The sequence below is a fragment of the Lytechinus variegatus genome, chromosome 10, assembly GCF_018143015.1.
Source record: "Lytechinus variegatus isolate NC3 chromosome 10, Lvar_3.0, whole genome shotgun sequence".
NCBI classification, from domain to species: domain Eukaryota; kingdom Metazoa; phylum Echinodermata; class Echinoidea; order Temnopleuroida; family Toxopneustidae; genus Lytechinus; species Lytechinus variegatus.
Window position 1 is genome coordinate 20,403,695 of NC_054749.1, and position 19,923 is coordinate 20,423,617.

A 19,923-nucleotide genomic window follows, 5' to 3' on the forward strand; every position below is an offset into this window, starting at 1 on the left:
AGTATATTTTCTAGACTAAAGTTAATGATATATCTAGGTAATACTAGATTCCTAGATATTTGTGGGTAACTCCATATTAATAGATATTTGTGGTTCATATGATTTTCTAGTCTAAAATTAACAAATGCAATAAAATAATTACCTTCACAATACTTCAAAAGGGCTTCCTTCTGGGTTGTGTCAATGTACCAACCAACTATAATGTCCACAGTGTCCTGCAAAGGCAAAATAAAAAGAACATGGTTAAATCCGAATGGGAATTTTTATGCTAATAAACTGTTTTATCACCTTGAGAAGTGTAATTCTAGCAATTTCCGACAGTCACTCATGATATTTTTGTAATCAACTATGTTGGACATAGACATGCACCATGCACACCAAGACAGATGAAGTTTGAAGACATAATTACAAAGGAGTTAGGCATACATAATGGATTTTCACAATATCAAGATGAACATGACGATAAATAATGCTAGTATTTTTATTTCTTAATATCTAAAAATTACACTTGTTTCACTATGTGATGTTTTTTTTTACTATCTGGTTATGGATAGGGTGGATGACCATGATGTGAACAATGAAGATGTGTTCAACATACCATATAAGGTGATTCGCATGGATACTAATGCATAAAAAGATTAAATCAAAGATCTGAAATAAAATTCAACGACCTAAAGAAGAAACTGCAACATACAAATTCAGCTATGACATAAAGTAGGAGCCAAACAAGCAGGTATGTCAGTACAGGTGGGAGCCTGCAGGTGCAATAGGCTGGGTGAACACTGCTCTTTTATTAATAGTGGATTAGTTTTAATATGCATCTTGTGACTAACACTAGCATCCTATGGTAAGACAATGACAACATAGTTTAATATTAGAGAATGAACACCACAATGTCAAAGTAGAACAAGGGGCAATGATCACAACCACAGGAGCACAAGGTGGCATCTTGGCCTAGACACCGCTTCTGGAGGAACAATGGAAAGACCAAGAAGGATTATCACAATAAATGCCACCTATCAGTCATACCGCGCCCTATCTAAGCAAAAAAAAAAAGAAACCCTCTGTACATCAAGGAGTCTCAGACGGCTCATATACAAAACACTTGATGACTAAAGCTCATAAGAGCTCTGTTATCCATAACTGGTCACTTGATGGATGGATAACAGTGCTCATCTAAGACTAGATGAAGTTTGCCATCTGTATACAAGACCTTGAGAGCATCAACGATTGGCTGTATAATGATCTATTATCATTTTGTCTTTGTAGCATCTCAAGTCAGAGTCCGATCCTTGTCTGGGAGGTCAAAGTGCACTGAAGAGTAACCCAATTGGTGGATTATTATGTGTTAAGTGCTATCTTTGGTGCTACCTGAATGATACCCCTTCTGGTGAAGCAGTGTTCCACTTACCTTGTGATTGGATAAGAAAATTGTGCATCTTTTATACAGCAGTCATATTTGCTCTACGGTGGCCGTAAAACAATCGTGTTATTCATTTTTATTCAAACCACCTATATGTAACTATTACAACAAATGTTAAAACGAATGTTTTTGACTCGCCATACAGCCGGTCATAGAGCAAATGTGACTGTAGTATAAAGAATTACCAGTCTGCATCACTGACGACCATGATTTGAGTACAAGGAGGCTATATGTACTTCTATTGATAACAGGATTAATTCAGCCACTCCTTCAAGAATTCCTGAACCTCAGTCAAGCAATGTTGAAAAACACCTAACAACATTTTCTTCTCAGAAAGGTGTTAAAATTGCTCACCAGAATTTACTTTCAATTCACTGTAGTAAAACATACTTATCTTATTTGAAATGCATTAAGTTAAGAGATCAGTGGGTATAATTGTGTTTGTCATGATAGAAATAGAGAGGATGTCCAAATTTTATTTATATTTAAGAAAATATCCATTTAAAGGTAAATGCCAGTTTTGGTAAAGATATCAAAATGAGTTCGTACAGAATCCAATGAAATGACCACCAAAGGATTCTGGAAGAAATTGTGTAATTGCTGAGAAGTTAGCAAATAAGCACAGGATTCGGGTCAAACATCAGGCAAAACATTCAAAGCAGTAATAATACGCTGTCCCACGTGCGCTTATCTGTGTTTGTGATCTTCAGTGTGAATATTTTTCAGCGTAGATTTCAAGATTTCACAAAGTTCAGTTTATGTGACTGTACCAGTTCTAGATTCTCGATAATATACTGACAATTAAGCCTGGTTTTACAGACTTTCTCATGAAATCAGTGTTTACTGCAACTACTGGCATTTCTCTTTAAGCTTTGAATATTACATAATTTGCAATTTTTTCATGTTATTGATATTCCCCAGTTATGTTTGTGTGCATCCCTATCTGTGCATACATTTTACGCCATGCACGTTGACATCACAATAAGTGAACAGGTGAGTAATCCCAGAAAATATTGATTTCAAACTTAACAAAAACATACGCCCTCCACCCTCCCACCCCGAAAAAAAGGAACTGCCCATACATTCATCCCAATAAACCATAGACTCGTTGGACCGTTCTCCTACAGTATAAGGTTTGTATAGGCTTTGCCCGGTAGGCACATCATTCTCGTAGTCAGGAATCAAGAAAAGATTGACTTCAAACTAAACAAATATACTCCCCCTCAACCAAAAAACCACCCTTGCAACCAACCAAATACTAAATACTAAATAAACCAATACTCCCTCCTCATCCCCCCGAAAAAAGAACCTCCCAAAACATTCATCCCAACGAAACAAATGACTGGGCAGACCGTTCATCTACAGTTTAAAGGGCTTTGCCAAGTAGGCACATCATTCACAGGTCACCATCTCCCAGTCTAGAATCATATTTTTAATTTCAAAGTCAACAAAACATACTTCCCTAATCCTCCCACTCCCCCCCAAGGAATTACCCATATAATCATCCCAATAAACCACCGAATGGGCGGACCGTTCTCATGCAGTTTAAGGGGCTTTGCCCAATAGGCACATTATTCACAGGTCACCATCACCCAGTGTGGAACAAATACCGATTTCATAACAAAAATACTCCCCCCCCCCCAAAAAAAAGAAACTCCCAATACATTCATCCCAACAAATTAAATGACTGGGCAGACCATTCTCCTACAGTTTAAGGGGCTTTGCCCGGTAGGCACATCATTCACAGGTCACCATCTCCCAGTCTAGAATCATATTTTTTATTTCAAACTTAACAAAACATACTTTCCTCATCCAACCCCCCCCAAAAAAAAAAGAATTGCCCATATAATCATCCCAATAAACCAGCAACTGGGCGGACCGTTCTCCTACAGTTTAAGGGGCTTTGCCCGGTAGGCACATCATTCACAGGTCACCATCTCCCAGTGTGGAATAAAGAAATTACTGATTTCATAACAAAATAATCACTATCCCTCTCCCCTCCCCCCCCAAAAAAAAAAGGCACTTCCCATACATGCATCCCAACAAAACAAATGACTGGGTGGACAGTTCACCTAAAGTTTAAAGGGCTTTGCCTGGTAAGCACATCATTCACAGGTCACCATCTTCCAGTCTAGAATCATATTTTTTATTTCAAACTCAACAAAAACATACTTCCCTCATCCACCCCCCCCCCCCAAAAAAAGGAATTGCCCATATAATCATCCCGATAAACCACCAACTGGGCGGACCGTTCTCCTACAGTTTAAGGGGCTTTGCCCGGTAGGCACATCATTCACAGGTCACCATCTCCCAGTGTGGAATAAAGAAATTACTGATTTCATTACAAAAACAATCACTATCCCTCTCCCCCCCCCCCCAAAAAAAGAGGAGAAACTCCCCATACATTCATCCCAACAAAACATATGACTGGGCTCCTACAGCAACTCAAGAGGTTTTTGCCCAGTAGACACATCATTCACAGATCACCATCTCCCAGTCTGGAATCAAGAATTTTTTTTTCTGATTTCAAACTCAACAATAACATACTCCCTCCACCTTCCAGCCCCCCCCAAAAAAAAAAAAATTGCCCATTCATTCATCCCAATAAACCACCGACTAGCGGACCGTTCTCCTACAGTTTAAGGGGCTTCGTCCAGTAGGCAAATCATTCACAGGTCACCATCTCCCAGTCGGGAATCAAAAAATTCTGATTTCAAACTTAATAACATACTCCCTCCACCTTCAACCCCCCCCCCCCAAAAAAAAAGAAACTCCCCATACATTCATCTCAAAACAAATGACTGGGTGGATCGTTCACCTACAGTTTAAGGGGCTTTGCCCGGTAGGCACATCATTCACAGGTCACCATCTCCCAGTCTAGAATCTTATTTTTTATTTCAAACTCAACAAAACATACTTCCCTCACCCTCCCACATCCATCCCCCCCCCCAAAAAAAAAAGGAATTACCCATACAATCATTCCAATAAACCACTGACTGGGTAGACCGTTCTCCTACAGTTTAAGGGGCTTTGCCCGGTAGGCACATCATTCACAGGTCACCATCTCCCAGTGTGGAATAAAGAAATTTATTTCATTACAAAAACAATCTCTATCCCTCTCCCCCCTCCCCCCAAAAAGGAGAAACATACATTCATCCCAGCAAAACAAATGACTGGGCTCCTACAGCAACTCAAGAGGTTTTGCCAGGTAGGCACATCATTCACAGATCACCATCTCCCAGTCTGGAATCAAGAAAATATTTCTGATTTCAAACTTAATAACATACTCCCTCCACCTTCTAACCCCCCCAACAAAAAAAAACACTAAATATTGCCCATACATTCATCCCAATAAACCACCGACTGGGCGGACCGTTCTCCTACAGTTTAAGGGGCTTCGCCCAGTAGGCACATCATTCACAGGTCACCATCTCCCAGTGTGGAATAAATTATTGATTTCATAAGAAAATAATCCCTATCCCTCTCCCCTCCCCTCCCCCCCCAAAAAAAAGACACTTCCCATACATGCATCCCAACAAAACAAATGACTGGGTGGACAGTTCACCTACAGTTTAAAGGGCTTCACCTGGAAGGCACATCATTCACAGGTCACCATCTCCCAGTCTAGAATCATATTTTTTATTTCAAACTCAACAAAAACATACTTCCCTCATCCACCCCCCCCCCAAAAAAAGGGAATTGCCTATATAATCATCCCAATAAACCACCAACTGGGCGGACCGTTTCAGGGGCTTTGCCCAGTAGGCACATCATTCACAGGTCACCATCTCCCAGTGTGGAATAAAGAAATTACTGATTTCATTACAAAAACAATCACTATCCCTCTCCCCCCCAAAAAAGGGGAGAAACTCCCCATACATTCATCCCAACAAAACAAATGACTGGGCTCCTACATCAACTCAAGAGGGTTTGCCCGGCAGGCACATCATTCACAGATCACCATCTCCCAGTCTGGAATCAAGAACTTTTTTTCTGATTTCAAACTTAACAAGAACATACTCCCTCCACCTTCCAACCCCCCCCCCAGAAAAAAAAAAATTGCCCATACATTCATCCTAATAACCAACCAATTGGACAGACCGTTCTACAGTTTAAGGGGCTTCGCCCGTTAGGCACATCATTCACAGGTCACCATCTTCCAATCAGGAATGAAGAAAATATTTATAATTTCAAACTTAACAATAACATACACCCTCCACCTTCCAACCACCCCCCAAAAAAATTACCCATACATTAATCCCAATAAACCACCGACTGGGCGGACCGTTCTCCTACAGTTTAAGGGGCTTCGCCCAGTAGGCACATCATTCACAGGTCACCATCTCCCAGTGTGGAATAAACTCTATTTAAGCTACAAAAAACTTTTTCCATTAACTGTCTTGAAATATATTTCTTTATAATTCAGAAGAGAACAGGGGTGTACCATTAATAAGTAATGAGCCCTGAAAATTGATCCATCTTGTTTGTTGATCGTTGGAGGTATTAACATTTGATTATTTCCTGCAACCAATTTTTTTTCTGAGAGAAAATGAGGAGTCATTGTCTGTAGGCAAAATAAAGCCTATTATGAAATCAGCAGCAGTGAGTTTCACTCTAAATGTGTATCTACTAAATAATACCTCTGCGCTATACGCTGGGCTTGGGAAACAGCATCGAGAGGACGGGCATTTCATAAATACGACCTATTATTGGCTTCAAAGTACCTGCGTGGTTGCTATTTAACTCAGTCTGCACCTTTGATCAGAAGTGGATCCCGATTAGATGTATTTTTACAATTTTAGTCTTTTAGTCTTTCTTTCATAAAAACAACCACCATATGAGCAAAACTGCAAGAAATGCAAGAAACGCGGGTTTGTCCCATGGCCTATGCCTAGATCCACGGAGAATGACATCAGAGTCAGTACCAGCATGCAAGTGCTCACAATATTGCATGCTGTATTTTATTAACAATAGGAGCATGTGTATGCCTTCTAGGTGAAAGAAATAACTATAATTGAGATACATTATATATTCATCATCAACATCCTAATAATATCAATAATAAATATTGGAATGATAATTATGATTATAACACTAACAAAGAATATTAAAAAATCACCAAACTCTATTTGGAAAGATGCAAAAGTTAATGAGAAAAGAAGAGAACATGGACGTAAACAAAAGATGTAGAAATGGAGGAAGAGCAAGAAGTTGAGAAAATTAAGAAGAGAGAAAGACAAAGGCAAAGATAAACCAGGAGAAAAGGAAGAATAGAAGAAATAAAATTATAAACAAACCTTGAAGAAAGCACTGAAGACTTTAGGATACTGCTGGGATACATAATGGACAATGTTCATGACTGACACCAACAGATCTGAAATGAGATAGATTTTTTTTAAATCAAAATTTAAATGCATAATCATTTTTTTCAGAATTGAAGGTGCTCCTAGCCTTAAAGAGCAACAAATAACTGTACGTTTGGATACTAAATGACATTGTGAACTTGTGAGGTCTAAAATTGCCAATTCTAATGAATGCGTAATTATAATCTGGTGAACTTGAAATCTTAATTCCAATAAAAACTCAAACACATGGTTCCATGCATATTTGAAATATTTGGTTGAAGTAACACTTTGCAAAATTTTGTGAATCTGTGGAACATCCTTGACACATTTGTGCATTTAAAAAAAACTATGCTATTTTTTATGACTTTAAAAAAGAATGTAAAAGTTCATCATTATTTTCATCTTTCCAAAAAATATGGGCCCCATGGCCCAAAACTCAATTATGTTAGTACTCAATATCAGGATTGATTGCATACATGCAGATAATGATGTGCAATTACTTTTGGAAATCAGTTGCACAGGTAAATACACAGCTTTGTGTATGGGTCTAAGAACTCTTTTAAGCTTACCTGGTGTGTCAACATTCTCTAGTGTAACCTGAAGATCATTCATGATGCCATTCATCAAGGGAGGAAGACGGGGATTGGTATTATTCTTTCTAAGAGCCTGATTAAGAAAATAATAAATGTATGGTCTTGATGTGGAAGAGGTTCATCGTGGTGAAGGATTGAGTAGAAGAAATAACCAGTTGTCTCACGATGTAGCAAACGTAGTAGGAAAGCGACGTTTCGTCTGCAAGCTGCTAGACTTCGTCAGGCAATGAGCAAAGACGCTGCTGCGCACGGGTTATATAGCGTCGGGAGCTATTGTCTGGCTCCACTCGGGCGTGAGCCGCGCTGTGATTGGCCGGAGCCGCTGGCCAATCAGGGTCCGCGCTGGTGCTTGGTGCCCGCTCGGGCGTGCACCGCGCGCTGTGATTGGCCGATGCAGCCGGCCAATCAGCGTCCGCGCTGGTGTCAGGCACCCGCTGGTGCGGGCGCCGCGCGCTGTGAACTGTGGATGCAGTATGCCGTCGGATGGTAGGTAACCATTCATCAGGGATCTCAATGCCGCTGTCCCTGTTGATATTGCTCGGATGCAAACGGATCTGGATCGCTTCCTTAATGCGCCGCGTATACCAATGCTTATCATTAGCGATGCAGCTGACCTCATCCCAGTTAGGTAGATGATCGGAGTCCCAAGCATGTTCTGCAACAGCAGAGCTATCGGTGCGCCTAAGCCGAACATCACGGCGATGTTCCTTCATGCGTTCCCCCACAGGTCTACCAGTCTCACCGATGTAGACTTTGTCGCAGGTCGAGCAAGGGATCTTATAAACAACCCCATCGCGTCTGTCGGGGATCGGGCGGTCTTTCGGACGGACCAGCTGGCTGCGGATGCTATCGGACTTAAATATAACTCGGATGCCATGCCTCTCCAAGCGCCGGCGGAGAAGATGCGCGATACCATCAACAAACGGGATTACTATAGCGGATTTAAATTGCGCAAGCTGTTCGGACGGGGCGCTCTTCTTCTTAGCGACGCGGTTAACGAAAGAGCGCGGGTAACCGTTAGAAATAAGAGCCGAGGTGATGTGTTGCTTCTCTGTAGCTGTGCAATGGGGCTTAGTAACGATGCGTGAAGCTCTGTCGTAAAGACATTTCACTACCCCGCGCTTAACGGACTTCGGGTGATGCGAATCATAGGCAATGTACTGATCGGTGTGTGTGGGCTTCCTGTATACGGTGGTGTACAGTCGGCCGCTGGTGTCACGGTGCACCAAAGTGTCTAGAAAGGCAATGCGCTCGTTGCACTCCATCTCCATGGTAAAACGGATGGAGGGCTGCTGCGAATTCATGTGGCTCAAAAGGTCATCGGCGGCGGATCTATGCGTGATGATAAACGTGTCATCTACGTATCGTTTCCAAACTCTAGGGGCGCAGTCGGGCGGGCAACTACTCAGCGCACGTTCCTCAAAAGCTTCCATGAACAGGTTAGCGATCACCGCGGAAACAGGGCTGCCCATGGCTGCCCCTTCTTGCTGTTCGTAGAAATTGCCGGCAAACATGAAATACGTAGATTGCAAAACAAAACTCAAAAGCTCAGTTACCTGGGCCGGAGATAACTGTGTGCGCTCGGGTAGGCTCTCATCACGTTCGAGCCTGCTAAGTGCGACCTTGCATGCGACGTCAATGGGTACATTGGTAAACAATGATACCACATCAAATGAAACCATGACCTCATGTTCCTGTATGGTTTCGCTGCGCAGGAAATCAACAAACGACGCGGAGTTATGGACAGCATGCCCATTGGAACCGACTAAGGGAGCAAGAATATCAGCGAGATACTTAGACGTGTTGTAAGCAAACGAACTCACACATGACACAATCGGACGAAGCGGGATGTCAGCTTTGTGGATCTTAGGCAGTCCATAGATCCTGGGCGGTTGCTTCTGCGACGGTTTTAGCTTACGGTAGGTAGAATCATCGATGTCACCATTCTTGTGAAAGCCGCGAAGAATAGTGGAAAGCTTGCGGGAGAGGCGATCGGTCGGGTCCTTCCCGATAGCGTGATAGGGGCCGGATTCGATTAACTCGGACATCTTGGCGCGGTAGACATCGGTGTCCAGAATAACACTGGCGCGGCCTTTGTCTGCTGGCAAAATCATAATGGACTCGTCTTCCTTGAGCGATTTCAAGGCTTTGCGCATGCCGGGAGTAATGTTCGATTTAGGCGGTTCGGCGGAGGAGAGGATAGCATTTATCTCTCTTCTTACGGAGCCGATGGTTTCGGCATCAAGCGAACGGATGGAGGATTCCACCTTCGCAACAATCTCGGTAGCGGGAACACGCTTCGGGGCTACTGAAAAGTTAAGTCCCTTGGCGAGCAGCGCACTCTCATCCGAAGTCAGTTTGCGTTTAGACAAATTGACGACCCGAGAGCTAGAATCGGCACATACGGAAATATCCTTACCCTCTGAACTAATCTTGAGATACTTATCCTGTTGTCGGGACTTGCACTTCTCAAATTCGTGGCGGTAGATGTCGTCGAAAAGCTCGAGAGCATTGTTGTAGTGCTGAAATGTCTTTACGACAGAGCTTCACGCATCGTTACTAAGCCCCATTGCACAGCTACAGAGAAGCAACACATCACCTCGGCTCTTATTTCTAACGGTTACCCGCGCTCTTTCGTTAACCGCGTCGCTAAGAAGAAGAGCGCCCCGTCCGAACAGCTTGCGCAATTTAAATCCGCTATAGTAATCCCGTTTGTTGATGGTATCGCGCATCTTCTCCGCCGGCGCTTGGAGAGGCATGGCATCCGAGTTATATTTAAGTCCGATAGCATCCGCAGCCAGCTGGTCCGTCCGAAAGACCGCCCGATCCCCGACAGACGCGATGGGGTTGTTTATAAGATCCCTTGCTCGACCTGCGACAAAGTCTACATCGGTGAGACTGGTAGACCTGTGGGGGAACGCATGAAGGAACATCGCCGTGATGTTCGGCTTAGGCGCACCGATAGCTCTGCTGTTGCAGAACATGCTTGGGACTCCGATCATCTACCTAACTGGGATGAGGTCAGCTGCATCGCTAATGATAAGCATTGGTATACGCGGCGCATTAAGGAAGCGATCCAGATCCGTTTGCATCCGAGCAATATCAACAGGGACAGCGGCATTGAGATCCCTGATGAATGGTTACCTACCATCCGACGGCATACTGCATCCACAGTTCACAGCGCGCGGCGCCCGCACCAGCGGGTGCCTGACACCAGCGCGGACGCTGATTGGCCGGCTGCATCGGCCAATCACAGCGCGCGGTGCACGCCCGAGCGGGCACCAAGCACCAGCGCGGACCCTGATTGGCCAGCGGCTCCGGCCAATCACAGCGCGGCTCACGCCCGAGTGGAGCCAGACAATAGCTCCCGACGCTATATAACCCGTGCGCAGCAGCGTCTTTGCTCATTGCCTGACGAAGTCTAGCAGCTTGCAGACGAAACGTCGCTTTCCTACTACGTTTGCTACATCGTGAGACAACTGGTTATTTCTTCTACTCATGTATGGTCTTTATGAAGGGATTCATTCCATGTATTAACCCTTACTTACATGAAACGGGTGGGTTTTGTCAGATATTTGTTAGAAATGTAAAAATTGATACCCTCACCAAAAATTAGCATTCTACTAGCTATATAAAGTGATTTAAAGGCAAAAACACACAAAACAAACCAAATTTAAGGCAAATCCCCCATATATCCTGGTCTAAAATAGCCCAATTATAATGCAATTCTCTTTCTTCGTCCTTCTTTATCTGCCAATTGTCTGCCTTAAAATTCCCTAACACTCCTCCCTCTCCTCACATTTCTCCTTTTTCTTCTCTTTATTCTTCTTCTCCTCCTCTTTAATCTTATCATCCCCCTTTCTATTGCTCTAACATTCTCTTCCCTTGTTACTCTTTCTTGAATAAATCTTAACATCTCAAATATTGGTCTCTTCATCAGTCAGTGTGTTAATGTGATTTAGTAATAATTTAAGAGCATGCAACTTAACATGGATTATACTTACTTGGAATACAGCATATAGCACGTACGTCTTGTATTCATCATTGCTGGATTTCTGGAATTTGTTGAAAGCCCATCCAAAGAACCTATGATAAAAATGTATTGAAATATATAATGTCAATAAGTACAAATATTAGCAAGAAACTTTTAAAAATCAGAATAAAAATTCATATTTTCATAAAATATATACTATGACTATGGAACATAGTATTAAACTTAAGCTTGGTTTTCACAGGGCTTACAAATATTTTGGGGAAGTTCTGCGAATAATGCAAAAGTGAAAAATCAGCAAAGCCACACATTCACATGTGAAATGTGAATGTTGAGCTCTACCAATTTTGGCATTTGCCTCCTTTCCAAAAACTTTGTGTTAGCCCAATGAAAATCAAACTTAATGAAGTTGGTAAAACTGCTCAAATGGGAGAGTAAAGAATAAACCAAAATATATTAAATTACAGTTTCAAAAAATACAAGTTCCATTACTCCCCTCCCCCCAAAAAAAGAAAATGCAAATAACAGTAACTTCAAAAACTATATGCAAATTATTTCTTTCTTCTTTTAAACAGTAACAAGGTTACAAAAAATGAAAAGCCTATAGCTATACAAAATCAATGAAAAGAAAAATTATACATTACTGCCATTTCTCAAATACCTTTTGAGATCCTGCCCAGCATGAACAGACACAGCTGCAATACACTGAGACAGCTCCAGCTTGATTGAAGTAGACAATCTGCATTGTAAGATAACAACAATGTATTAAGCCCATCGCACACTATACAATCCGATCCGACGCAATTTTTTAATAAATCGCATAAAGCAGTAAATATGAAAGTTTCAAGAAGATTAAAAACTTAATTTTCAGTTTGGCATAATTTTTAGGAACATCATAATTTTGCTTTACGGCAAGCCCTGTGGTAAGTTATTGTCCAAATCGGCTTCAAGTCGCAGCCGATGATGACGTCATTACGATTTTGACTTTGATTTACTTTTATTCCTACAGGGAGGCTCGAACTAGACTGAATTCGATTTCAGTGGTCCTACCACTATTCTGAACTCCGATCGCTAAGGTTTTATTGGTTTAAACGTACATATCAAATGCTATTATAATTTCTTTGAATCTCTGATCATAACAAACTGGATAATGTGCGCTGGGCTTTCAAAAATTGCTTTATATTGTAAATGTCAAAATACTTTACAACTTAAGGAAAAACAGTGTGAATTAATTAGGCTAGCTTAGGATTTATGTATGATGAAATTGACAACACAATGCTTGCTAAATTAAGATTTTCCCAACTTTAGTGGTAAATAATCAGACAGTCTCGAACAAATTAAAAAACAAAATATACAGATGCTTCTCTTGAAAATCTAATTGTTTACAATACATTCATCTACATGCTTGTATAATAAAGATCAAAATGAATATTTATCTTCTAGTCAAGATACATCGCTGCTCAGAGCATTATGTATAAACATCATGACAGTAAATTATATTTTGTTATTAATTACCTTTCACTCAACACCGAAGATATGGTACTCAGAATACTCTCGTTCTGCTTCTGAATCTCCTGCAAAATGAAGAACATCAATCAAAATAAATTGCACTTTTCTTCAAAATCCAAGTCTGTGCCTTCAAGGTTCTTTTGCCTTGCAATGCATCATGGGATTGAATTTTATTACAGCCTTAGCAATGATCATTCTTTAATCTATCTCCTGAAAATCATGACAATCAGTGATACTTGATTACTCTTTCAAAAACATTTTCAAGAACTTAACTTTGGTTAAAATGTTGATGATTGTGCAGTTGCTGCCGTTGGAAAAGCAGTAGCAACAATATTGCATCTATCTTCATACATGTATGCACACATTTTCCAAAATAAAAACGCATGTGTCTCAGTTTACCAAAGATAAATCGGAACTGCATATCCATTTTTCCAGGAGTTAGGTGATTGATCATCTTCTGCACATACAGTTTGCACAATTTGATGTCTAATCAAGAACTACTTCTTTAACCTCATGGCCTAACTGACAACAGAACACATATGAAGGGAATTTTATTCAGAGGACAATTACAGTCACATGTTAGTCATTAACTACCCAATGAATGTCCACCTCTAATACATGGTCCATTGTTTGACATAGCAACAAGCAATATTATGTGAATTGGATTCCAAGCATTGTGGTACATTTATCAAAAACAGGTTAGCAGAAAAAAAAAGCCAACTCAAGGCCCTCAGAGATTAAATGTACATGAATTGGGATCATTACAAAGCCAGTCTAATGTCATTGTTCTCTCATGGTGCGTCTCATGATATCCAGGTGTGAGAATTTTTTAATTCAATTGTTCAAGAGGAATTTAAAGCTATTAATAAGACATCACTTCACTCATGATGAGATTATTCTTTTTAAGTGCATACAAATAGACATTTTCATGAAAATAGCCTTAAAAACAGACATACTGAAGCTTTTTGACATGCACTCATTGGAGTAAAATCGCATGAAATAGACATTTCCGAGTTTTAAAACATCTGTAGATATATACATGGTATTCAAGGTCATTCCAGACATGTGTGAACTGTGAACTGGCTTTTAGACTGCTCTAATTTATGCAAATATTATACACTTCAGCTGGGGCAATATCAGACAAGCAATTCAATGTGCCTACATTTCAAAATTAATGAATTGATCGGAATCTGGTTTGCTTATCTGGTGATTGAAATGCATCTTTAGAATCATCTTTCACACGCTCACTCCAAAACTGTGATTTTAATTCGAATTCCTGAGCAAAGGCGGTGTGTGTCCTTGGTGACTTGTCAATGAAAGCACTGCATCATAAATACAAACTACAAGAGTACATAAAAGGGCATGTAAGCTCCGCCCCTAAAAAAGATGTTTTGGAGGTCAAGCCTTTCACATGCAAAATTTGTACTTTAATTTGAGTGAAACTAGAATTGGAATTTTTTATTGTGATTAGCATTCATGATTCTAATCATGTTCTAATTTGGTTTCATATGCGCTAAGAATTTGTCATTAGCCTTATTTTTCACTGGAATCATTATTCATATTACTATGTTTTTACTGCGTGAAAGGGCGGTTAGTTAAAATGACCTTCATCTGCATAAACCAAGACAGCTTATGAAATGAATTGAAAGTTAGCTTTTTAGAATACAACTTTGCTAGCTTACCCTGCTATGGTCCTTGTTTGTAAGAAAGTCCAGGAGCTGCTGGCAAGCAGATAAACGTCTGTCTTTGTCATCATCTTTTCCGATGCGATGAAGGAGGCTGGACAGCACTGAGTGATCAGTGAACAACTTGCGACCTAAATAAACAATAAATGCAAAGCAGAACAAATGAAATTGTTATGCTCAAGAGCCTGAACAGGTGACAAAAATTCTGTTCTGGAAGTTGGTATTGTAAGCTCTTGAAGAATTTTCTTCTTTTTTTTAACTTAAAATAAAGTATATCGATACAATCACTGGCATCCCCACATTCCTACGCAAAGCTTCATTATATTCACTTTTGATGCCAGAGCAGTTTATTTTGATATCTTAATTACCAATTGATATAATTTAGGTTCATTTTTATTCATTCTAAAGGTTAATTTCAGAAAGAACCAGAATAGGTTGTCAATCTTGTTTAGGCCTACAGTTGATAACCTTCCAGGTTCTAACAAAATAATATTCCTGATATCAAGTGTATGGTCAGGGGCCACGGAATGGTTTTCAAAGTGGGGGGCTGACCATGCTAAAAATCACAATCATATGGTAATTTTTACGTTTTTGTACATGGTTTTGGAAAAAGTGGGGGGGGGGGCTGAAGCCCCCCAGCCCCTCCCCCCCCCGGTTCCGCGGCCCCTGATGGTGGTGTGACCATGGGTCAGATGCATAAAAAGGAGCTAGCAATTGCTTCAAGCACAAGCAATAGCTAGCAAAGCAAAAGATTCTTCAGCAATTGCTTTATTCATATGCATAACCCTTTTCTTGCCTTCAGAAAGCAATTGCTAGCAGTTCGAACAATAGTGATGTCACAGAAAAGGCAGGACTTGAACGCAAAGGGCCAAGCACTGCAAATTACAGCTTCTTTCATAACACCTCTTTTCCTCAGGCATAGTGTCAAACTTATTTGTTTCTTTTTGATAACTTATATATTTGGCATTCGGTTTGCACTTATTATGTAGGAAGAAAACAAGGCCATGTACGGTACACCTTGGTGCATACTGGTAAACATGATTAAAACGTGAACGCCATGATCAAGCAAACACCCAAGTTGCTCTGACGGAGGTTGAAAAAATCCCAAGCAAGTGCTTAAACGCAAAAGCGAAATTTTCGCTTTATGCATGTACATTTTTTAGCAACAGCAATTAGTTAGCAAATAGCAATTGCTTGAGCTATCCAGCAAAATCTTTTGCTTACAAGCCAAGCAAAAGCAATTGCTACTTTTTATGCATCTGACCCAATATTTCGAACGTTACCTTTTTTTGCACACTGTTGCATATCTAAAAAAGTAATGAATATCTTGAAAATCTGATAAAACCAACAGAAAAAGTGACCTAAAATTACCCAGTGTAGTAATTTTCTCTAAGATAAGATCTCTACTTGTGAAAATATTGGCAAAACATTGGCAAATTTTGTGATCTTTTACATCCGTTCCCACTTCTGAGAAAACCAAACTTCTCAACAAGCATCAAGAAATCACTATTTTGAGCTCTAGCAGAGATCATCAGACAAGTAAAATGTGATACCAACCAATTTTATGGCATTTTATCCTCCATCTTATGTTATATAATCATCTTACCTTTATCTACATGTATTTGATTTCTATTCTAAAGCTTGTGAAATTAAGGTCACACTTTTTATGACTCTTTTTTTTCAGCCGAGCACATGTCACTAGTCAATTACCATAGAATTTTGGGATCCCAATACCAGCAAAGCCCTAGACCTTCTTTAGAATTCCATTGAGTGATTATAAGTCTAGGATCTTGCATTCCATTTGGTATTCATGACTTTTATATTTTTGGGGGTAAAATGTGAGAAATTTTTCTATTGAATATCAACTTCATGATAAATGTTGAAATGTGAGCATATTATGAATGAATGAATGAATGAACTTTATTGATCCTCCTCGAAAAAAGTAACATATAACAAGATACTTGTACAATAATATGCTAACACATATGTCTAAAACGTTAAAAAGCAACAAACATCGATAATTAAAGGAAAGTAATATAAAGACGAGGAAGACGAGGAGACCTTTGGAAGTCAGGCTTGTTATACGGTCCCTCAGTATTGAAACAATACATTATTTGTTTGTTTAAAGCAAAACTTGATTCTAGCTAAACTGGTTGATAATACTAAAAAAAAAAATAATACAGGGATACATATGTGGTTAAAAACTATTTACAGAAAAATAATGGATATGTTGAAAAAAGTAGGTATATAAAAAAAATACATTGACAAAAAGATAGAAAAACAGGTGGGAGCACGAAGTTACAAGATATAAAATGGCAAGAGATAAGAGATTTGTAACAAAAATACAATTGAAATGACTACTAGTACTTAATGATAGGAGCACATGTACCAGTTGGTCAAGACATTTTACAGAATTGATATTGCTAATCACATAGTTCTGCATGTATTTAAAAGAAGAACAATTATACATCATAAATGTACTTATTCAAAAATAAAAGTTTCAATTTCCTTTTAAAAACAGAAATACTAACAGACCCGGTAATGTTGGAGTTCAAAGAATTCCATAACTTTGGCCCTGTACAGATCAGTGTTTTCTGAGCAAACATTGTCCTTGCATGAGGAATACGCAGTGCAGTAGCATTTCTTGTTGGGTAATTATGGTCACACCATCATACCAAAAATGTCAGAAAATTTGGAAATGCATGGTTTTCTTGGAAAAAACCTTGGCCAGTCATTTTCAGCTTGAATAAAGAAATGGTGCCTCATATGTCTGCACACCCATTCACTTTCCACACGATTCCAGGATTTTGATGTGAAAGGCTGCATTTTGAGGCTGTCACATGAAATGCCTGAAAATTGTGAAATTCAATATATTTCCCTCATTTTGAGTTGATTTTTTAAAATGAATATCTGTCTATGCAGTGGCATTGAAGGTGTTAAGTTTGTGGACACTGCATGTCTACAATTATGCGCAGCTCAGACAAGGGGCTCTGTGCAGACTTATGGCACCATACGTATTCTAGTTTCTACATTATTTTGAGGAACTGGGGCCCGTTTCTCAACACCGTCATAAGTCTAACTTCTTGACTAAATCGGAGATAGTGAGCTACTTGTCCGCTAACCGTTTCACGAAGCCCTCTTTACCAAGATCGTGTACAACAACCTCACTAAATATTTATGACACCTCCGAACCTGTCATAACTTCTTTCTTAATGACGTAGTGGCATCACGTGGGTAGACTATGACATGCAAAAGAGCCGAGAAATTTGAAAATTATAATCTTACGTAATCAATCATAGAGGTTGAAATTACATCCCAAAATAAGTGGGATAATGCATTCAATGATCATTGTAATACAAAGTAACTATGAAAACTGTTGGTAAAACGCCACAAAACCATTCATTTTGAAATAGTAAAATAATTTAATCGATAAAAATTCTACGTCAGGCCATCCATAACTGGACTTGTATTTGTCGTTTTCAGACCCTATTGACATTTGGATAAATTCTAATCTCTAATTTATGCGTAGAATTTGTCAAATCGTAAGATCGGTATCAAAGATTTATAAAAAAAAGTGTTAAACTATATTTCGATGATGTTTGGAACCGTAAAACATTGTATAATTATCATAATTTTACAAATAAAACCGTTATGGTTTACTTTCGTAAACTATTAAAATTGGATATCCCGGGGTACCCATCTCAACGTCCACATGTGATTTTTTAGTCATGAAATAAATTATTCATAATTCCATTTTTCAGCAATTGAATGCCCCAGTCTTCATGGTCTAAGTATGTATGATGCATAATTTACCTGTGCTATTATTTTTAAAAGATGTAATTCCCAATTCATCACAATATTTGCAATTTTATCATAATTTTTCTTTTTGAAAATTGTGCTATTTTGTGACTAAGGCTACGTCTCGTCTGCTCCTTTTACCGATAGTATCGATATCAAGGTATTTTAGTTAGGAAGCCTTTCGTGAAACAGGTTTAGTAAGATTGGAACTAACTCCGTAGTTTGTGGATAAAGACATGACTAACTTGTCCAGGTGTTGAGAAACGGGCCCCTGGTGACCTGCTCAGGCTACACATGTATATAATCATTTAGACCCCCTATCCTCAAGATGTTACTGTTCATTTTGTTTTCCTTTTCAAAGTGTGATTTAAGCAAATAGATCTACATGTAGGCAGCTCACCCTTTCTCCTACAGCCACAGGCATAGACATTATAAGCATCACACGAGCTATAAGTCATAACTGTCATATTTTATTATGTATGGTGGGGGGCCCTAAAGCTATGCACCACTCATCGCGCATGCAGTTTTTTATGGCAAATGCGCAATCTGTGTGTGGAACTGTGACTGCAGAGTGACAAACGATTCCTATTTTCTTTTTTTTTGTTCAGCAGAGGCTACAGTAAATCTCTAAATGCAGAGAAAACCCACAACTGTTAGGAATTTTAGATTTATATTTGCTTTAATTTCATATCATCCTATAATAATATAGACATAAAGTTTACCCGGCCCGGCCCAGTTGTTGTGTGTCCGGACGAGTCATTTGGAAAAAATTACAAGCAAAATTTTGATCAATTTTTAGTACAAAATGTTAGGAAATAATATAGAGAACAAAATAGAAGATGATTAAAAATAGGGCCTACAACTATTGAATTCATATTTTTTGTAAAAAAAAGTAACAAGTTAGGCTTCAGAATTATAAAGTGTTCAGACACCCAGGCCCAACCCCATTGACAGTTTTCTTTTTTACTCTCCCTATTTCTTGACTTAAGCTACAATAAATACGATAAAGATTAAAATAACCTTGTTTCCTCATCATGCACAGGACGACAAGTGAAATTCCAACAAACTTGACTGAATAGAAAGTTCAGTTTCTATTCTATTCTAATTTTCTTTGCCTCAGAAACCATACGCATCAGCCATCAACTTTCAAGCTCACACTGCAAATGTAGAGTTTCTAGTTTACAATGTAGCAATCCATCAAAGCTTTGTAGTCTCGGGGTCATCTTAGCATCAACTTTATCAAATTCATCATGATCACCACCGGGGAATCCCACCTTCACCGCAACCTCTTCGCGTTCTCTATTCAACTTGTTCCCGCCCGTGGTTGTGCATTCGACGGGAACGACACCCATTTTGCATGTTGACAATCTCTCCCGAAAAATTCTTCCCTCGTGCAAAATTGCCAACAAACTGGCAGATTTTTATGTTGGTCGCAGTCCACGTCTAAAAGTACTAGCGTCGGTTCTCTCAAGGCTAGGCCAGATGATTTAGTTTCAGTCCCATTTTCTTTCTTTCAATCCAAAACTGTCAGCTCAGGCTCAGCTTGGGTAGAGCAGACGGCCATGTCCATTTATTCGAT

At 39.6% G+C, this 19,923-nt stretch overlaps 1 protein-coding gene across 1 annotated transcript in view; it reads right to left on the reverse strand.

The window, feature by feature from the left end:
- The window catches only part of LOC121423345 (serine/threonine-protein kinase SMG1-like), a 104,289-nt gene extending 84,366 nt beyond the window's left edge, over positions 1-19,923 (reverse strand). The window contains exons 1-8 of the mRNA XM_041618699.1: positions 19,365-19,923; positions 14,544-14,677; positions 12,868-12,926; positions 12,014-12,091; positions 11,366-11,447; positions 7,338-7,434; positions 6,721-6,797; positions 143-215 (exon numbers count right to left, since the gene is read on the reverse strand). Of these exons, the coding sequence (XP_041474633.1) occupies positions 143-215; positions 6,721-6,797; positions 7,338-7,434; positions 11,366-11,447; positions 12,014-12,091; positions 12,868-12,926; positions 14,544-14,677; positions 19,365-19,380 (616 nt within the window). The 5' untranslated portion in view covers positions 19,381-19,923. The remainder of the gene's footprint in view (positions 1-142; positions 216-6,720; positions 6,798-7,337; positions 7,435-11,365; positions 11,448-12,013; positions 12,092-12,867; positions 12,927-14,543; positions 14,678-19,364) is intronic.